This window comes from Pan troglodytes, chromosome 7, assembly GCF_028858775.2.
Source record: "Pan troglodytes isolate AG18354 chromosome 7, NHGRI_mPanTro3-v2.0_pri, whole genome shotgun sequence".
NCBI lineage: Eukaryota > Metazoa > Chordata > Mammalia > Primates > Hominidae > Pan > Pan troglodytes.
In genome coordinates this window covers 101,471,907-101,494,261 of record NC_072405.2, presented here as the reverse complement: position 1 = coordinate 101,494,261, position 22,355 = coordinate 101,471,907, and the positions used below count along the sequence as shown (strand labels likewise).

At 35.3% G+C, this 22,355-nt stretch overlaps 1 protein-coding gene across 15 annotated transcripts in view; it reads right to left on the bottom strand.

Moving 5' to 3' along the window:
• The window catches only part of SLC26A7 (solute carrier family 26 member 7), a 170,131-nt gene that overhangs the window by 143,461 nt on the left and 4,315 nt on the right, over positions 1–22,355 (bottom strand). For 5 of the 15 annotated variants that reach the window (XR_008536928.1, XM_016959665.4, XM_063816414.1 and 2 more), the window contains exons 1-2: positions 5,233–5,354; positions 4,802–5,107 (exon numbers count right to left, since the gene is read on the bottom strand). Coding sequence is in view for 10 of the 15 variants with exons in the window: in XM_016959665.4 (XP_016815154.1) it covers positions 4,802–4,994 (193 nt within the window). In the remaining 5 variants the exon portion in view is untranslated. Of the gene's footprint in view, positions 1–4,801; positions 5,108–5,232; positions 5,381–22,355 lie in introns of those variants that run through there. The other 10 variants (XM_016959667.4, XM_063816411.1, XM_016959666.3 and 7 more) reach the window with 5 other exon arrangements.

Genomic DNA, 22,355 nt, shown 5'->3' with positions numbered 1-22,355 from the left:
GGGTAACCACCCCTTTGGCAGTCTAATAAAGCTGCTGGACTCCTTCCCAGAACACTTTGTAAAAATCAGTAATAGACAATGCATATGATTATAAAGAAGTGAAGTATATTGAAACATATGAGTCCAGGTTCACAGACCTGAAGGTTCTGTGGTCTTAGGTGAAGAAGCTAATATTATGTCATCTCCCTATGAAGGTTTTATTCAAGGGCAACTTTGAGGCATTTCAACAAAATATGTTAGAAAGTGTCTTGGCAGGGGAAACAAATTTAGTCATTCATAGAGCTAGGTAGGTAATGGTCATACCAGCAGGAAGAGTGGCAGTGAACCTGTGAATGGTGGGTGCTATGGCAAAAGCAAGGAGGCTCTCTTAAGGGCCTGCAGATTTTGCCGCATGGAGATGTGGGCCCTGCGTGACCATGTCTCCCTAGATTTTTCAAGAGAAGCTGGGCATCTGGACTTTTATATAAACTATTCATATTTGTTACTGTTGGCTGAAGAAAAAATTAACATTGGGACAAAGAAAACATATCTTTTACCAGATTTGTCAGGAGGCCTGCAAATTTGTAACTTCAAGAAAGTAAGAGAAGTTGGAAAAAATCAATTACTTGTATTTTAATGTATTTTTTTACTATCAGTATCTTTATTACATTTATTTATATAATAAAACATAAGAATTAGTTTAAATTCAGTTTCCTCTCTAGAGTGATAGCATGCTGCAATGGAACAATTGTTGGCTTTTAGAATGTTTTAATTCTTCCAACAAACATTTATGTGCCAAGCAATTCACAAGCTGGTAAGAATATATAGATTAAGACACTGTCTTGTTTCCAGAGCTTACAGACTAGTGTGGAAAGAGTTGTAGCAAGATATTATAATACAATATGTTAAGGCCTATCAAAGAGATATGTAAAAAGTACAAAGGGAGTAAGAGGGAAGAAAACATCTTCCCAGGAGATTGGGAGGGATTCTTAGATGAGAGATCTCTTTGAGTAGAGCTTTGTATCAAGAGGCTCAGATTATTAATGATCTAATAGGACATGCTGAAGAAATGGACTTTTACTCTAGAGAAAATATAGGTTCATTAAACAATTCTGAACAGGATCAATGCATTCAGATTCTTGTGATTATTCTGGCTGCAGTATGGAATATGGCCTACAGGCGGAGACAGAGTAAGGAATGAAGACCCACAAGATGATGACTTCAATAGTTCAGACAGAATTACAGCGACTGCAGGGCTCATGAAACAAGACTACTTAGTTAAAATGAGAGGGGATAGAAACAAAAGAACCTGGCAGCTGGTCGTATGCTAGTGGGCAGGGTGGCAAAAGAGAGGAAAGAGTTGAGAATGATGTGCAGGACTTTCTAAGAGAAGAAGTCTAGTATAAAGGTGAGGGCATAGTCTCAGGAGCCAGATTACCTGAGTTCAAATCCTACCTCTTCCACTCATTTGCTGTGTGACTTTAGGCAAGTTGTTTGTCCTCTCCCAACTTCAGTTTTGTATATATGTCAAGTGTTCTTACAATACTGCTTGCATCTGTGCCTAAAAATTACTGTTGTTATTATTATAGTTCTGGTTCGAATGGAGGTTACATTCAGTTTGTTTTAGAAGACACAGCATTTGAAGTACATTTAGAACATTCTAGGTTAGCATATTTAAATATGTGGATCTCCAAGGTCACTCAGGAACCAAGGCTGCTGATAGAGTCAATGCTACCTCCAATACATAGCTTCCAAATTTGCCTTGGGCATTAATACCTGCCAGCATATAGGGGACATGAGGATCATACATGACTTTTACAGGCTAGGACTGGAAGAAGTATACTTCTGCTCATTTTCCCTTGGCCAAAATATAATCACAGGGCAACACCTAACCTCAAAGAAAGCTGGAAAAGGTAGTCTTGCAGTGTATACATCACATTTTAATGATAATCTGGCTGGTTTTTAAAAATTAATAAATAAATATGTAGATCTCAAGTTGAGAAGAAAGTTTCATTAGCATGAAGGGGTGATTAGCATCTTTTATGCTTTTAGTGAAGGCCAGGGTTTGAATCTCCAGGACACCAGTGTTTGGTGGGAGGCAAAAAATCTGCAGGGAATCATAAGAAGAGAAGGACAGACAGGTAGCAGGAGAAAAACAAGAGTGGTGTCTAAAAACCAAGAGAATAAGGGATTTCAGAAAGACTGTAGTCAACACAGAAAATGCTACTGATAATAGAAAAGCATCTATATTTAACAATTAGGAAATCTTTAATAAAGTAAAGATTTACTTTATTAAAATAATTTAAAACAGCTTCTTGCTATTTGACATATAGAAAACACTCAAATGAATTTCCATTATCCTTAATTTAAATGCACTCCTTGAGAAAGAAGAATGAAAAACAACTACTAGATTGAAACATAAACATTCTATCTTTGTAGGTCAAGAAACAGTAAATTGGACAATTTTATATAATTCAACTATGCTGAGTAACTGAAAAGCTGCTTCAAAAATGGGTAAAGCTAAAAAAAGATGCTTGAGCCTATTGTTTGCGTTATGATGCAAGAACAAAAATTATCCCTCTTTCTTCTAATTTTCCTTAGAAAATTGAGCTGATAATAATTGCCAATATTGTATTCAGACAAACAAGAGGTAATGATATCTAAATGCCTTCCTTACTCTGTATCCTACTCTAGTTATTTTTCTTGTCACTTTGCCTTTGAATCTAAAAACTGCAGGGATGAAACCTGAATGCAAAAGTAATTTGAAGGGAAGGATAGTCACACCTTTCCAAAGAAATGTCTTCTATTACTAATAACATTGGTGTTATGAAAAGTCTTGTTATTTTGGCAGTGTAGACTATAAAGTGAAAATGTTGAGTGTTGGCTTTGGAATCAAGTCCTGACTCCACTACTTATCAGGTATGACGTCCAGGGAAAATTTCTAACTCTTCTAAACCTCCATTTTCTCCTGTGGAAAATGGAGAGGAGACTGCTTTGTCTTGGGATTCTGTTAGGATAGGGGGAGATAATGTATGTAAGGGTTTAGGGCATTGCCTCTTACAACAAATGGTAGCTTATGGCATTTCACTTTTTAACTGTCTATACGTAGTAGATGAGCATGAAAAAGTTTGAGAAAATTGTTTTTAAAAGAATAGACATTTTAAAAATAATTAGTCTTAAATTTCACAAGCAAAAACGTTTAAGTTTTTGTAGTGCAGCCTTATCCATTCACTGGTAGCCTTCCAAGAGAATCAGCAGCCAGATTCATAACTTCCCAAGACACAAGGGCTGAGTATGTGTTGTGCTTCTCATCAGTCTTGGGGCTGGCCAATGTGTCCCTTCATAACCAGTGAAATACATGACTCGTAAAACAAAATCCCTCAAAATCTATACCCAAATAAAAGCCATATAATTAACTACTGAAACTTATACATAAATAGTATCACTAATGATACACCATAGATAACTTTATCTTATCCTCAAATTGTCTTATTAACTTGATATTTTCCAAAGGTAAAAAAAAGAAATTATTTTTAAAAACATAATTCTCTTTCATTTTACATTAAATTAAAGCAAAATAAATTTATAGCATGCTGAAACTATCTGGTTAAAAAAAAAATTCATCACCTAAGTTTTCAAAGTACATTGGTATTGTTTCATTTGGAATTTAAAACTGAATAAAAGCAAGTCCAAAAATGCCCAAAGCTGTTATTTACTTTGCATTTTTCTGAAAGATTACTATGCATTTCCATTGGCAAAATGGTCATTAAAAATATAAGACTATTCAGTAAAATGGAATCCTATAAAGTATGACAGTATTATGGATCTTGAAGTCACTAGTGCAGATGTTCCTAATCATACCAAAAACACAAATACACAAACCAGTTTGTTCCAGCTACAGAATAATTTAATTAAAAGAGTGCTTATAATTTAACAGTGTAAATAATAGTTAAAGCCAAGGAGGTAGTGAAACTGCAAGGAAATATAAGCCTGCAGTGTCTATGCCAAGGAAACTGCTCTAAATTCTCAAGGTTCAGAAATTAGTTCCTTTCTTTGCTACAGGTAGAAAATTATTTGAATTAGCCAAGAACTGCAATGGATATATCTTTAAGGCAAACAAATACACACACATGCACACTAGGTCGGTAGGTTTCGCCAATAGAAACACCTATCTAAATCCAGAATATCATTTAGTCTGTTTTGGGGAAAGTTAAAATCAGACTTCTTACCAGTTTAAATATCTTACTGAGAAATAGATGTAGTAGGTAATGTGATACAGAAGTAAATCAGCATAGACAGTAAAACATAAGCTCTCAGGACACACAGGATTCTCTTTGCAAATACCAATCTTGGCAAAGAGCCTCCTTTATGTACAGAAAGCTTTGTTCCTTGTTTATAGCAACTCTCAAGGCTACAACAGGTAATTGTGTGCTGCTAATTAGGTTCCAAAATGATTGTGTTCAAGCCAGGAGTATTTTATAGCTTGATTCAGTGAAAGTAGGCAACTATATCCATAAGATCATGTTATAAAAACTCACACTCCCATAATTACTAATCTTTCACTCTAAAACAGTGTGAATTTTAACAGTGAAAAAATGTAATGTCATTCAAAAGTTTATTCAATGCTTAATAGCTATCAAAATACAGAGGAAAAAAGACAATTAGGAAAACTCTTCTCCAAATATATCCAATATGCTTGTTTCCCCACAGCTAATCTCCATTTATTTAGCTAAATTGTTTATTCTAGGTCATACTATTATTCCAAGGAAGCAAAGTGACATCTACTCTGCATAATACAGGAAACTCAAATGCAATACATTACCTTGGGTCACCTGTTGAACTGCCAACATTATCCCAGACACAGTGTCTGGAAGCAAGTTTTCTTTCAGATTGTAATGTGGTGCCCAATCCAAAATGGGCAGTCGCCTTCTACACCACTGTATAATGTCTTCACACTGGGGGGTATGCATCTTGCTCCAAAGCATGCTTTTCTTTTTCCTCTTTGCTCCTGTCATTTTTCAGATTTCTTCTTGTAGAAGTAAACTTCTCTAAACAAGAAAAAAAATCATTGCAGAACACCTCCTTTCAATGCCAAGCTCCAATTCGTCTGTGGTTTACAATGTCAAAGCTGCCCAGAAAATAAGTAAATAAAAGAGAGAGAGAGAGAGAGATTAACAGAAGCACTTCAATATATGCAGCTGTCTTTTTATGATACAGCTAATTATTCTAGATTTAAAAACTATAGATGAAAACCTTGAATTCTTATCTGAAGGACAAGTAGTTCCTGTTCATGTAATATTTTTTTCTGGTCTTGGAAAAGTAATGGGTTCAGTGTTAAGTTGGTCTACAGCTCTCTCGCCAGTAATTCCCCTTATATTCACTGTAGTCTTATGTTTTTGGCTGCAATCCCAATGGTTAATGAGGTAGTTCTGGGCGTGTGTTGGAAGTGGGCTGGGCTATGCTAATGAAACCAGGAAATATCCAGCTAGTCCAGTCTCTCTCTACAAGCTGTGCAAAATCATAAAACTGCCAGAGGGATCTATTGTGCAAAATATATTCAGAGAATCCAGCCCTATTTCTTTGACAGCTATATATTTTCAACATTATCAGATGACTGCCAGTTCTACAAAATTCAGAAACATAACAGGGCATTGCTAAAGGTCCTTACCATTTTTATTCCCTGGCAGATGAGGTTTTCATTCATACAGAAACATTCAGATAGCTACTGCCCAGTCTGGGAAAGGAGTAACTAGTTCTCATAAACAAACTGAAATTTCATCTCATGGGCTAAGAAAATAAGTATCACAATGAGCACATATTTGTGACAGGAGATCTTCCCTGTCTCTGAAACTGTTCATTCAGTTTTCTCTGATGGTTTCTCTAAGTCCTATAATTCATTCTACTGTAACTGAAATTTACTGAGGAATGTTATATGGTTCAAACTATTGTTTGAAGTATCCTTAGCTTTTTTTATGGTGCTGCCTTCTTTTTGTATAACTTTTGGGGGTAGGTGTTCTCTTTTTAATAAGGGGTGTTACATTTTATAATAGAACAGACTGTCAAAGATTTTTATTTTATGATCATTTTGCTTAGCCTCCAAAAGAAAAAGAAAAACTTAAATCTATGAACTGTGCCATTGGAATTAAACCAAAAAGGCAACATACTAACTAAAATTGTGTAGCCAAGGAAAAGAATACAATGTATATAGTTTGCTGAGTCCTTTTTAATGCCCATTTGTTTGGAGAATAGAAATCTGATTTCTGGAAGCCTTTATAATAACAAAGTACTTGGATCCCTCCTGCTGCACTTTTTCCCTTTGTTTTTAAATTAAAGTGAAGAGTTGCTCTCCATCTTCTAAAGATGACATCTCTAGCTTTGTGTCTGTGCAAAAATACCTTTCTTTTTAAATCCAACGAAGAGACGCAGCGGGGTGGGGGGGACTTTATTTATACTTACAAAATAGAAACTGCTTTGTTTGTCCAACTGTTTTTACATTATATTAAATTTCTAAACCATTCAATAGTTCAGGTTTGGGGCCTGTAGAGAGAGCCCCATTTAGAGACCAAGTTGTAGCATTTTAATCCTATCCTCTTGGTATGAGAGATGAACTCACCAAATAATTGTAAATTCATGCTTGAAACATTACATTGGTTTTCCTTCACAAAAAGCAATCTTTACTTTTGTTTTATATACTCCATTTATTATATACGCAAAGAAATTCAGAAGCTATACATACACTGATTATGTATTACCTTTATAGTAAAAATAAACACAAGATTTTTTTTCAAATCCTATCTAGGTCATAAATTCTAACGTATGTTAACAATATGAGAAAAATAATTGAAAGCTTAACTGAAATCACCAATCAACATCTATCATTTGTGTAATTTCAATCATTTTTAAATTTGTGTTAAATTCCATAACAAAAAATTCACATGAACAGGATTTTATGAATTGAAGGTAAATAGAAGTACCTAAATCATATAGCACCAGCAATTGTTCTAAAACATTTCAAGACCAAGAGAGGGTAGAAATTAACAAAATAGTTCTGAAATCTCTCAATTTAAAAATTTCTTAAAATTAGAATGAATCTTTCCTAAAAATCTTTTTTGAAGCTTAAATCTGGAATTCCAATTCCAGATGTTTTTTTCAATTTCCATGTGCATACATATTATTTAAAACATGTCAAACCAGAGCATGGATCACGCCTATTTATAATCAGCAATGCCAGAAAGAAAGAAAAAACATTATGAGGAAATTTATTCACACACATAAGATTCTCAGAGTAACTTGAACAGCCTGCAAAATTCAAGAATGCTAAGTGTATTCATTCAAAAGTTTCAATGACTAAAAGTAGCTTACAGTTCAACAGTATGTACCATCTATATGGAATATCTCTTCCTAAACATCTGGGATAATACCTATACAAATAAAAAGATGAAATTGTTATCTTCTACTTCATACATGGATTAACAGAAAGATTTTTTGTAAAATCTCATTTTGATTACATCACTGATATGTTTGAATTTCAGTTATCTCCAATATCACACTTAAACTCATTAGTGGAAGCAATGCAGTCCTTCTCTGCTCCCCTACCCACCTTCTACTCACTAGCTTCTCATTAACTCTAATTCAGCAAGTTTTTATTAAACAATGATAATTTGCTAGACTCTGTGTGAAGTGCTACAGAAAAGGGAAGGAAAAGGAGTAGATAGTACCTCTGTATTCTAGGAGTTACTATTTAATGAAGAAAATCAAGACATGTATAACTAACTCAAGGCAGAATGTGATAAATAACAGTCAAATCACCCAATAAGTCATACGGGAGCTCAGAGGATGGAGAGTGGCATTCCCTTTGCAGGGAAAAACAAAAGTATTTCAGCCTGCTGAGACTCTCTGTTGTAGCAGGTAAGTATACTCATGATCTCCTGGCCATTACTTTTCCGTTTTTTGTTTTTTGTTTTTTAAGACAGAGTCTCGCTCTTAACTCCCAGGCTGGAGTGCGATGGCACAATCTCCACCCACTACAACCTCCACCTTCCAGGTTCAAGCGATTCTCCTGCTTCAGCCTCCGGAATAGCTGGGATTACAGGTGCACTAGTCTATTTCTATATTAATATTAATGTCCCTAGTTACATGGTATTTTACATCTTCTAAACATTTACTCAATATTTACCTCTTCCACGAAACTTTCCCTGGTTTCTCCACAATTTTATTTATGCTGTGTAATGAACATTCAGGTAACTCTCAGTGTATTTGTGTGTATAGAGCTGTAGTCATTTTCACTGTTTATTGGTTTTCCTCCTTTAAATCTATTTCATGTGATTTTTATCCAGTCTGACTCATGAGATTGTACATTCCTTTTGAGTAGGGATTATTCACATAAATTGCTTTGCTTCTTTTTTAGAATTTAGCAGAAGGAGCTGCAGACATTGGATTCACACAGTAAGTATTAACATACAAATGTTCATCCAAAAGTACCCAAAAATCATTTAGTCTATCTCATCCTGGTTTCCAGGTTGTGCTCTTAAAAAATCAGATAACCAGGTGGAGAAAAAATGAGAATAAAGGTTCTAGGAGAAAAATAAGATGAGATTTTATCTTTGTTTGCTCAGCTTCTCCCAGTTCTCTCACAATCTATGGAAAGTTCTTTTTTCAACACAGTTATTTTTTCTAATATTATAAAATCTGGAGCATGAAGAGAAGAAAAACCAGATGGGAAATGCGGAAGAAACAAAGGAGACAAAGGATAGATAGACACCCTCATGGGTTGGGGCTTCAGAGACAATTTGTAGAGGGTTGGCATGTGAGGATCTCTGGGGCAATTATGAAGTGTGAGGGAATTTGGCCAGGCTCAAGTGAAGAAACAGACTTTTGAGAAATGCTGTGCAGGTTATAAACTGAATCACATTTAATGGTTTCTGAGAGACATTAGTAAAGAGTGAAATTCTCTCACAATATTTTTGGTTTTGACATGAGGCTTCTTTGAATGTGGTCTCTGTGGAGATTGGGACACCTAAGACACTGATTTATATCGAGGTTACAATGAAAAGTATAGATCAGACATTGGAAGTTATCAACCCCAAACTCATACCTACCTCAGGAAGTTGATCTACAGCATTTCTAAGAAGACACTGTAAAAGGCTCCCATCTGAGAGGGAAAACGAAGGCTGATACTAAGGAAGGCCATACTCTACCCACCAAGCCACATAGCTGGCATGGGGATACGTCCACACAATTGCGTAATTTGTATCAAGTCTACCAAAGTACTTTTTTTCTTAATTTACCCAAAGTTTCATACAGGCACATCCCTGAATCCAACCTCTGCTTTAATTCTTCCAATTTCTAAAATTAAAAGGCCTAGAAAAATAACCGATTCCAATTTTCTAACATTGTGATTGTTAGAACTTTTTTTCCCCCAATTATTGAGGCAAAATCTGCTACTTAAGAGCCCAATCCCAATGACACATAACACATAATTAGTTCCTCAGCTTCAGGCCTAATTAATTTAGTGTAAACCTCTAAAGAGTTCTGATATTCTATGGTGCTGTTTATTTAAAAAATACTCTTACATTCAAATATGGACGCACATATATAAGTTAATTACAGTCCTGAACAGTGCCGTTAATATTTTTCTCATGATAGGCCAACCAGTACAGTAGAGTGAGCAAAGTTCTATGTTCTCCACAATGATTGCCAACATGTCTTACTTTGCTTTCTTTGGATTAAACTTTCCAATAGTTTCTTTAGTGTGTTTTTTTCTTTCTGCTATTATTTCATATTCTGTGATCTATTTTGATACATAATAGGAGCCAAAAGAATATAAATCAAGTGAAGTCACAAAATGCCTAGGGGCCAGGTGCAGTGGCTCATACCTATAATCCTAGCACTTTGGGAGGCAGGGGTGGGAGGATAACTTGAGCACAGGAGTTTGAGACCAGTCTGGGAAACATAGTGAGACCTCATCTCTACAAAATAATAATAATAATAATAATAATAATAATTGAAAAATTTAGCTGGGCATGGTGGCTCATGCCTGTTGTCCCAGCTACTCAAGAGGCTGAGGCAGGAGGATCACTTGAACTCAGGAGGTCGGGGCTGCAGTGAGCTGTGATCATGCCACTGCATTCCAGCCTGGGCAACAGAGCAAGATCCTCTCTCAAAAACAAACACAAAAAAGCAGCAAGAAAAAAAAATACCTAGGGAAAGAATCACTTATATATTCAAACACATTTTACAATAATATAAGACATTTTCAAAGAAATCATAAAAAACGAATGAAAAGAAGGAAAGAGGGGAGGAGAAAAAGGAAGAAGAAAACGAGAAAGAAGAAAAAGGAAAAGAAGAAGAAAAGGAAGAGGAGAAAGGAAGAGAAGAAAAGGCAAGGCAAAGGAGAAAGCAGTAAAAAATAATTAATTGAGGATTAATAAAAGCCTTGTCTCATTTCTGACTAACAACTGATAAAAAATAAGTAAAATAAACTATGGCCGTATCATGGCTTAAGAAGAATTGAAGATGCTTAAAAAGAGATTTACCCAATACACATGTAGGAAATTCACCTCCCTAAGGACTACTTAATTGTGTGTCTGTAACTTGCTTTAGCAATCCTATTTCTAGAAACATTAACCTCTATGCTAAAGGAAATACGTATATATTGGAAGATTATGATTCTGTCTCTCTTTTGTATCTCATTTTGCAACTACACATACTAAGTTCCTTCAGTTATTCATAATATGATATATTTTCATCTTTTTACTTTTATTTATGTCTTTATATTTAATGCAGGTTTCTTTTAAGTGGTATACAGTTGGCTCTTGCTGTTTTAGTCCAATGTGATGACCTGTGCTTTATTTAGACCATTTACACTTAATGTAATTATTTATGTGGTTGGGTTTAAATCTACCGTCTTGCTACTTCTTTGTTTGTGGATTGTGAGATTTTTTTTTACTCTGGCTAATGAAAACATGAACTGTGATGAAAACATGGAAACTATGTGAGTTCCTAAGATTACTCATTTTAATCATTCCCCAGTGTTGGTAGGTTCCTCCCATTCATGTGCTGATCATTACTTAGTTGAATATTCTGCATGTGCAGATTTCTGAGTCAGTGTGTCTCTCCTCTCTCTGGTACTCTGCCATGTGAAATCTAGCTGCTTTGGAGTCTCCAGACTCAGCTCCTTCTCTTCAACCTATGAAGACTGCCAGCCTCCTCCTGAGTTATCCTCCACCCCCACTCTTTGGCACCATGGTTGCAAACTTTTCTAAAAGAAGATGGGACGGGACAATCTTAATGCTTGTTTTGTTTACTTTCCATCTTTCCAAGATCAGTCCTCTACTGACTGATGTCCAAAATCTTGACACCATCATTTTATATATTGTATCAGGTTATTTTTATTTGTTTCAAGCAGGAGGGTAAATCTAGTCCCAATTACTCAAAACTGGCTAGAGATGGAAGTTATCTATTATGTAATATGGCTTTTAAACTGTCCAACATTATGATCACCCTCCCTATGACCTGCTACAGCTTGCCAATTTTCACTTTAGAATGTGATACAAAAATTTAACACAATTTTTAGCTGTGTTCTGACTTTAAAAGCATAAACATTACCGCACAATTAAATTTTAACGTTTTGCAAATCCACCGCTGTTTAAGTGATATATTCTCTATATTTTTTTATGTAGGAGGTTTTTATAAAAATTTAAGCACACTATTTGGTATTAAACCTTGTTTGATATCTTGAATCTAGTCAATTAGTTCATTGTATCAAAATCTTTTTAATATGATTCTGTTATTATCAATACTGATAGTTATGCTTTTCACTTATAATGTTAGCTATTCCTCCAAACTTTGTTATCTGTACTAATGAGCTGAGGTGGTTATAACAAAACACTATAGACTGGGTGGCTTAAACAAGAATTTATCACTCATAGTTTTGGAGGCTGAGAAGTTCCAGATCAAAGTGTCACCTGATTCAGCTCCCTGGTGAAAGCTCTCTTACTGGCTTGCAGATGGCCACTGTTTCTCTGCATTCTCACATGGCAGAGAGAAACAGGAAGAAAGCTCTCTGGTGCTTCCTTTATAAGGGTATCATTGCCACCATGATGACCCTACTCTCATGACCTTATCCAAACCTAACTGCCTCCCAGAGGCCCTGTCTCTAGATTCCATCACACTGGGGGCTAGGGCTTTAACATATGAATTTTGGAGGAATACAATTTACTCCATGGCATTACTAAAAAATTGATTAAGAATGCTGTATATAGGCCTTTATTAAAATCATTCATGAAAAATAAAAGCCAGACATAGTTACAAGTCCCTGTACTTCATATCAAAATTTATTCCTTAGTAGGCATTATTTGAGAACAATCAAATGGAATTTTTTCATGCTGTCCAAAAAGATATGGAGAGCTCATATCAAAGTAATTACTGAAATCAAATATGTTATATTTTCAGCAGTCATGTAACTTTTCAATATAGTACTTCTATTAAAAGATATTGAAGTTTGTCTAAAAACTTCATTAGACTCTGTCCCTGGATAGAGAGTTCCCACCTGGAAGGGATAATAATTGCAGAGAAAAAAAATGAAATATTCAAAACTATTGTGTTACTCAGAAGAAAAATGGCTAAAATACTCCATACAGCCTATATTGTTCCAAAGGGATAAGTCTAAAAAATATTTACTGAACACTGCCAAATAGTGTTTGACATGTAGGGGAAAATTTCAAAACTAGGGAAAATTCAGAACTAGCCTCTATCTTGCAATGTTAGCCTCATTAAATCTCTTAAAGTTGAAATAGTACCAAAAGATCATTCCTAATTAAAAGGACACAAGCAATGTGAAAATCATTTTTATAGCATTTCTAAGATACGGTCACGCAGCTTTTTATGTGCAAAGTAGGGGATTATTCTAAGATGGAGGGCTTATAATTATTTTTAGGATTCCCTCTTCCTTGCAACAAAGAATGTTTTTCAAGACAATTATTGTGTCCATAGAAATATGAGTAAGTGTGCAAAGTTCAAAAATAACCAAACAACTCTCATGTATATTATTTAGAAATTAAAACTCAACTTTTAAAGTTGACTTTAAAAATTTGCTTTTACTGTCAAGCTTCATGGCTTTGTATTCTTTGTGTTAAGGATCAATAGAGCAAAATGCACAACACACTTTGATAAGAATTCAGAAGCTATTTATATTTCTCAATATTTTTCTTCATTTTTCTGATTATTAAATAATAAAATTACTGTTATAAAGTAGATGATTTCAGAAAGTATAGAAAAGTGTTTTAAAAGATAAAGAAAATATGTTCCATAATCACACTGTTGATTTAAATTTTGGTATAGTTTGTTCTAGCTTTTTAATGTGAAATATCTTTCTTTACGTAGTTCAGGCATTACTATACATGTAATTTTTTATTTCATTGAGATTTATATCATAAGCCTTTGTCATATCATCAAAAACTCTTAGAGAATATCATTTTTAATGACTGTACAATATTTCTTCACAAAAATGTACCATAGTTCACTTACCCAAGAAGTAGAAACTGGTTACTTACAATTTTTATTATTATTACAGATAACACTAGGGTAGACATCTCTGAGAATAAATCTTTATCCAGATTTCTGATTGTTTCCTTAGAAGCAGAATTATTAGGGTCCAAGTGTCAAAGAATCATTGCTAATGATGTCATTTTTATTGGACAGTATTTTTTTCTATGTGCCAGTGAGGCTCTTCTGGGTCACCATTTTACATGGCCCTGGACCTATAATAAACTCATCTTTTGAGGGTCTCACTCAACACTGTTGTGTGTTGACTTCCACAACACTTACTGATGTCTAGTTTTCTGGATCAATTGAATTTCCAGCAAGAATTTAGAGCATTCATGCTTTCCCAGGATCTTAAAGCCAGGGAATATATTTTTCTTTTGTGCTTGTTTTCACTTGCTAGTTTTCATTCCACAACTGAAAACCTAATTTAAATATAGGCTACCACTAATGACTTGTTCACAAACAACACATAATAATATTCAGAAATTTGCTGTGCTCAAGCTTATTTGTCTCAGGAAGTCAAATTGAATGCCCAAGTATAACTCAGACAGTGGAGGTCAAAGTAATAGGAAAAGGGACAGTGAATAATTATAAGTTTCTCATTTATTGGAAGATGCAGAATAAGTTTATAAGCCATTTTAGTTTGTTGAAAATGCAAAATTTTAAGAAACTTTTTAGACCTTCCACAAAGCATTTCTTTCACTTCAAGAAATAGCACATAGGGAAGAGTTCCAGAGTTCTCATTCTCCCCATTAATTAGTAACACTATTGAAATTTACTCTAGATGTTTCAAAGTTTACATTGCACACAGATTGGGATGATATTGTGTACCACATTCACTATATTACTAGCAGTAAAATACATATACTAGAATAGATAAACCAATCCTTATGGAACTTTACTTTTTATTCATGTCAAAAGGAGCATAACAAAAAATAAATATTTGAAGTGTTGTAATATGGAAGCAGACAACCAACCAGAACATTGGCAAGCAAAGCTGAAATTCAATCCCACCAAAGCCAAAACTCAATGCCAACTTTTCAAGGTCTTTGAGGGAAGAATTTAGATAAGTAGAGTACCAAGGACAATGCTTGGCACACAGGAGAGGTGCTGATAGATGTTAGTTGTTAGCTTCCATAAATTTCATTAGTTGCTAAGATCATTTGGATAATGTTTAAGTCTTTCAGTAGTTTTGAGTTGTTTTTAATATGTCTTAATACATTAAAAACGTAAAGGAATAATTCCATGTATGCCTTACTTCCCACCATTATTCAATTTGAATGAAATGTTTTCCTTTTCTCCTGGGGACAATCTTACCCAGTTTGTAGTCCCTTTCAAACCTGTCTACTTAGCCCCTTGAAAAACAATTCAAATCCATCTATGTCAATCCTATGTCAACAAAGATGAATTAGTTCTTGAATTGAAATACTGAAATGCAGAGTCGAGAGGAATTCTGAAGCATTATGTTCAGTAAGAAAGTTTGCATAGACCCATACCTGCTGCAGGCATTAGGGGATGTAACAACAACATAGTGTGAATCTGTCATTACTGATCTAGGAATTTTTAATCTAAGGCAATTTCTTATGAGAGCTAGCAGAAATATTTTCTCATATATATGTGTATATATATGTACACATATACACATATATACATATGTACATATATACATATATACACACATATACATATATACACATATATACGTATATACATATATACACATATACACATATATACATATATATACATATACATATATATATTTATATATATATATATTTTTTTTTTTTTTTTGAGACGGAGTCTCGCTCTGTCGCCCAGGCTGGAGTGCAGTGGGGCGAACGCGATCTCGGCTCACTGTGAGCTCCGCCTCCCGGGTTCACGCCATTCTCCTGCCTCAGCCTCAAAAGTAGCTGGGACTACAGGCACCTGCCACCACGCCCGGCTAATTTTTTGTATTTTTAGTAGAGATGGGGTTTCATGGTGTTAGCCAGGATAGTCTCGATCTCCAGACCTCGTGATCCGCCCGTTTTGGCCTCCCAAAGTGCTGGGATTACAGGCGTAAGCCACCACACCCGGCCTCATCTATATATCATTTTTAAGAGACTGACTCTGGGTATATATGATCTATAAAAACAAGATTTTATTGCACTTAAAACTAGGGCCAAAATAAAGTAATAAATATGCTTAGTAGCACATAGTACTTACGCCTATCAATCCTTATAGATGTCCATAGAGAAGGAATTGTTTTTATGGTCTCTCTACTAACTGGTATTTAAAATAAAATATCCATCTAATTAAATATATACATCCAACGTCTTCTACCCTATAAACGTTCTTATTATTTGGAGTCACTGTCTTAATAGGTTGCTTTAAAAATTATGCAGGATGATCAGAATTTTTTGACATAGCTTCCATACCCAAGGAAGACTCAAGAATGAGGGAGAGATATACTTCAAGATACTTAACATAACCGGGATTGTAGGAGTCTTTAAAACCAAGGACCAAAGACTTAAGAGCTCAAGGTCTAAAGTGCCCTTTTTGAATGTATTCTTGATATTAGTAATAAGGCAAATTATATGTATATATATATGTGTGTGTGTATATATATGTATATATAAATATATATATATAAAACCTTTCTCATGTTCTAATCAAGTCTTGTGTAGATAATGCACAAAAAAGTGAATGTAACAGAAGTGGCTATATCATATACATCAATAAAGCAATTTCTGAACCTGATGAGCCACTTTAGCTATAGAATAAAAATATCCCACCTCCATTCTCATGAGCACTGTCAAATGACAACCAGTGGAAGGCAGAGAGCTCATCAACTTATTCATAATGAAGAAAAATAAAGAATAAAGAATCCCACCCAAGAATATGCCTTTTATTCCTGCCAGCCCCAGGATGATCATCAGATGAGGAAAGTGAAATAGAAAATAAAAAAGGAATATAATGTTTCTCCTATGAATTTTTAATTCCTTTACGGGCTCCTTTTACTTTTGTTTATAATGTTATTAGATTGAAAATCAAAAGGAAAGATTCAAGAATACAGCAGTGGTAAAAGCAACATCATATAGCAAAAATCTGGGGGTCCAAAAATGTCAAAGAGAAATGTTTGCATGTGACTACATATATGGTGATACTATGAACACTATTACAGGAGAGATGAGAATGGGAATCTTGGAATCCACCACAATAAGGTGATGATTAAACCCTAGGAAATAATACCAATAGAGTGAAGTATGGGATTAGAGATGGAACAATATCAAATACAGAGAAAACAAAGAAAGATGAGGGCTTAGAAAAGTCTGGAATTTAGCAATTAGAAAGTTGCTGAGTGATCTTTGGAAGAGGAGCTTTATTACAATGTTGGGTGCAGAAACCAGATTGCAGTTGAAGAGTGAATGAGTGATAAGGAAATAGGGGATATGAGTTTAAGAAGTATAATCAAATAGAGTGCAGTTAAAGCTTGAGGTTTTTAAAGGTAGAAATCTCTAATCATGTTTATAGAGGAGGAAAAGACATGGTAGAGAGAAAAAGAGTGAAAATGAGGCAGGCATGCTGATGCCAGATGGAGCAAGTCTGGAAAGAGGTAAGAAGTAAAGGGATAAAGGGCACTGATTACAGGAGCATCCTTTAAAAAGACAAATATATATTTCTCAGGGAGAAGTATCGACAAAGGAGAGAATCTGAAATAGCGAGGAAAGAAATTGAGTTTTTTGTTAAACTGCCCCAACTTAACTGGAGTAATAGCTAAGCATTGCCAGATTTAGCGAATAAAAATATAGGAAATCTAGTTGAATTTGAATTTCAGATACACAAGAAAAAATTATAGCGTAGCTATGTCCCACACGATATTTGGAATATACTTACACAAAAAATAAATGACGTTGTTGTTTATCTGAAATTCACTGTTTTGCATGAGACATACAGTAAAAAAGTCATTTATCAGACACACAAATTTAAATGGGAATCCTGTGGATTTTGGTGTAGTGAATTGGATTGGAAATACTATAACAGAGTTCAGGGTATGTTCTACCCCTGGCCACCAGCTTGCTGTGTTACCAGGGAGCACATCTGTCAATGATAGCGGGTAGTAGTAACAGTCAAATGGGGTTTGAATTCCAGTTCTGTCACTTCTTAGCTTTGTAATCTTCTGCAAGTTCGGTTGACAGAAGGATTAAATGAAATAATTTACCTAAAGTACAAAGCACAAATGTTGTTACAGAGTAAGCAATTGATAAATATTAGACATTAGTGTGGTGATGAATGGCCCTGGGAGTAGAGGTTGTAGTTGTTTGTTTTATTCTGCACATATATAAATTTTATGTAGTAAATAATAATGTCAGAACTATTTGTAATAATAATGACAATCAGTATTAGTTGAGTTTCAGAACTGGGAAATCAGACACTCACATTTAAACTATAAATGATATGTTTATTACAATAGTGCTTCCTGTATAACTTTAACAATATTAATGGCTCTTCTTGCACTAACTCTTAAAGCAACAGTGTCATCTAGTGGCCATGAAGTCAATAATGAACAATTAAGAACACCTGGATAAAATTTGTGAGTTTTTTTTTTATCTGCACAGAAGTTATTGAATTTATATCAGTGATGAATGTTGATGGTAATATTTTCTGTAACCTATTACATCAGCTCATCTCATTTTGTCTCATTAAAATGATGCACACTTGACAACATGAGGGCATTGGGTATCTGCTGTCCTTACCTACTTTTATTAAAGAAACATACCAGAGGGGTTTAATTATGAAATTACTCAGATGGACTTTGGACTTCCCAGACCTTCTCCTAACTCTATTATTCCCTGAAAACTTTGGCAGAAGGGGAGGGATAAGTGAGCAAAGCTGGAAATACGAAGCTTGAGACTTTCTCAATTACCAGCCTCAAATTGCTTTTCATTCTATTTAGGTTAAAGGTTTCTATTTTCTTTTTCATGCAGTTAAGAATATCTATGCTTTTCTTTTGGAAAAGAAATTTTCCCAAAACACAAATTAAGATATAAATATTTGGTTACAAATTTTGTATCTGTATTAATTGGGGACCAGTGTCTGTTCCAGATACATTACTTAGCTTCTGTCTTGAGGGCTTTTCGAAGAGATGAGAGATTTATAGTTCATAAAGTTATGCATGTAAGTAAAATTTTCAGAAAGTAATGAATAGGGCAGCTTTTGTTCACTTCCAGAAATGTCAAGAGAAATTAAGTTAAGAATCCCAAGTAGCTTTTAGGAGAGATTTTACTCTGACCCCATTTAATCTATTTGTTATATGAGTATATTATAGAAGTCACAAACTAGAGTCCCATGGCCTAATGGTCAAAAGATGGTTAAATTAAGTAAACTTGGCATTAAAACTGGTAATATATCAACTCAGATATGGCTCAAGAGTTATTAATCAATGATTGTTGGAAGTATTTCCTGAGTTTGTGAGAAATACATATATTTTAAACATCAGTTTGAAATCAGTCCTTTTAAAGAACTAATCTTTTTTAGGTATACTTTTGAAATCCCCAGACAATAATTTTCAATTACCAAATATTTCTGTGGCTCCCAGACCTTTTGCAGTTTTCTCTTCCCCCAGACTCCCCTTCACCCAAAATCTCTCATAAATATTTCATAGCTTCCACTGTTTCACAGTGTTCCTAGACTGGTGGGAATTCTGATTTTTCTCTTTTCGTCTTGATCTAAATGAGTAAAGATATGAACATGGGTAATTTATTAGAAACTGCATACCAGATTCTTTAAAGTCAGTCCTAAATATGAGTGAGAATGTACCTCCAGTAATATTTCTTTCCATCTCCTCTAGTTCTCCTTTTTCTTTTGCTGTTTATTTTTAGGACTTTAGGGACTAAGCCCTCAATGACCAGAGTTGAGACATAATTCTACCCTGCAGAAATTCAGGCACTTGGGCTGGGCATGGTGGCTCATGCCAGTAATCCCAGCACTTTGGGAGGCTGAGGTGAAAGGATTGCTTGAGCCCAGGAGTTCAAGGCCAACCTGGGCAACATGTCAAAACCCACTTTCCACAAAAAAAATTTTTTAAAAATTAGCCTCGCGTGGTCGCTCATGCCTGTAATCTCAGCTAGTCAGGAGGCTGAGGTGGGAGGATAACTTGAGCCCGGGAGGTAGAGGTTGCAGTGAACCACGATCACACCACTGCACTCCAGCCTAGGTGACAGAGGAAAACCCTGCCTCAAAAAAAGAAAAAGAAAGAAAGAAAGAAACAGAGAGAGAGAGAGAGAGAAAGGAAGGAGGGAAGGAGGGAAGGAGGGAAGGAAGGAAGGAAGGAAGGAAAGAAGGAAGGAAGGAAGGAGGGAGGGAGGGAGGGAAGGAAGGAAGTAAGGAAGGAGAGAGAGAAAGAGAAAGAAACAATGACTGTTTTGCAACAATGACAAGCCTATTCATTGAATGAGAAGATTATTTTCAATTTTCCCATTTGAAAAAAATATAGGGTTTTCATTTGGGCTTGTCTGTTTTATTTAACAGCATCACATACTTCAACATTTAATTTCGGAATTCCCTTTTGGGACTTGAGAATGGAGCAAGTATTTTATGAAGCTGAAAAGAAGGCAAAGACAGGTGTCTTTCACTACCAAGTCTCTGTGCCCCACTTCTATTAAAAAAAAAAACAGAAGGGCCACCCAATTTTAATGAATGCAATAACAATGACTATGTGTCATTGCTTTAGTAATGGCTAACTGGTAGGCAACTACTCTACTTCTTAAGAGACCTAGAAGAGTTTCCTAATGCACACACTAATTAATGAAGGGTTTCGTGGGACACCCTGAAAAATAACAGCTTTAACATTTTGAAAAGAATTAAAAAGAAAAGTTTGTGATATGTCCAATAGACTTGCTTAAAGCCAATTAAGTTATAGAACTCGTGAGCTCCAAAATGTATTCCTAACCAATATTTAACACCCAGAAAGATGGTAGTCATCCATTGAAGGGCATGAAAAAAACAGATACCAGAACTTTCAGAGAATTGAGGATTATACTAGTGAAAAAGAAATTAAACTAAGTTGATTAGGAAAATTATTTCAAGATTCACATAAACCAGTGTTAAATCTATTCTTGTTTCAGTTTTCTACCTCTGCCCCGATCAATTTGGAATAAGTAGATGTTTCTGGAAACCCAGATTAGAATATCATCCTTAAGATTTTTGGAGAAGAGAGGAGCCCAAGGACAGAGTGAAGGCAGTAAAAGAGAATGGAAGGTTGTTCTGGGGGCTGGAAGACAGTAACTCATTCACATGTCTAAAAATAGCATGTCTGTAGCAACAAGGAAATTCAAAAGATTGTTGTAGCAATTCTGGCTTTCTGGAGGACTCTATGACCAAAGCATAGGTGAACTGAAAATAAAACACATTGAACTAAAACAGAGGTAGCTGAGAGTTTTAGTGTAGTTTGGGACAAGTTGCTTGGGGCCTTTACCTTTTTAGCTTTCAAGAACATGTTTGTCTGAAAGGTGAGATTTCAGGTTCCACGCCCCTCTCCTACATTTTCTTTTTCTTTTTCTTTTTTTTCTTTTTTTTTTTTTTTCTTTTTTTGAGACAGAATCCCGCTCTGTTGCCCAGGCTGGAGTGCAGTGGCACAATCTCCACTCACTACAACCTCCGCCTCCCAGGTTCAAGTGATTCTCCTGTCTCAGCCTCCCAAGTAGCTAGGATTACAGGTGTGTGCCGCCATGCCCAGCTAATTTTTGAATTTTTAGTAGAGACTGCGTTTTGCCATGTTAGTCAAGCTGGTCTCGAACTCCTGACCTCAGGTGATCCACCTGCCTCGGCCTCCCAAAGTGCTGGGATTACAGGCATGAGCCACTGCGCCCTGCCCCTCTCCCACATTTTCTAAGGGAAAAGCTGTCTACTTCTCTCCTTTTTCTCCTGATGTTTCCTCTTCTCCTCTTCTGCACTTATCCTGTTTTGCATTATTGCAAGCCTCAATCCAATGAATCTTAACTAGGCTGAAATAAATTATCCTCTGTTTGATGGTTTCTTTTTCATTAGGGTCTCACCAGGATATCAAAAAGCACAATTTAAATACAATCAAGCAGGACTGTGGCAGCATCTTTAAAACCCAAGGCATTCTCCACCAACTTGGAAGTATTCCCAATATAATTCAATTCTCCTGATGAACATTAAGCACATTCTTAGCTAGAATTGTCAAGTCTTAATTTGTCAGTAATCACCAGCTTTCACAAATGCATAGCCTTTCTTGGAATCACAGGAGCCCCAAGAGATCAACTCATTCAATCATCTGTATTCTCTAAATGCTTTTCCCCCAGTAAAAGCAACATTTTGTTTAGATTGAAGCTTCATAGAGGTGTATTACAAGCCTGTTAGGCATAGGCAGTGCCTGATTCTTTTATACAATGCTTTGAGCCTTGTGGATGTTCTGTCAACAAACACTAACTCCATGACATAGGCTAATTTATGATGTCTGAAAACATCATCACTAGGTCTCCCCACTCCTTGCCACCTATTCAAGCATTCTGGCACTCTGATTTCCCCAAATCAAACCAATGTGATTTTTTTAGATGCCTCTGAAATCAAGCAAGACATGTTTAACCCAAAACACTGGTTATGGGGCACATGCCCTGGAAAATCTACTGGTAAAATATAAAAGGGAATATACTTAATATTGTAAGGAACGTAGTATGTTGCAGTGGAAAAGGACTTTTTTTGTTTTTAACAATAAAGTATCCCTTTCATGGAAAGTGAAGTGTGGAATCAGCAGTAAAATACTTGATATCTTTTCATCACAGATTCTCTGAGTTTCTCTAAATATTGCTCTAAAAACATAGTGT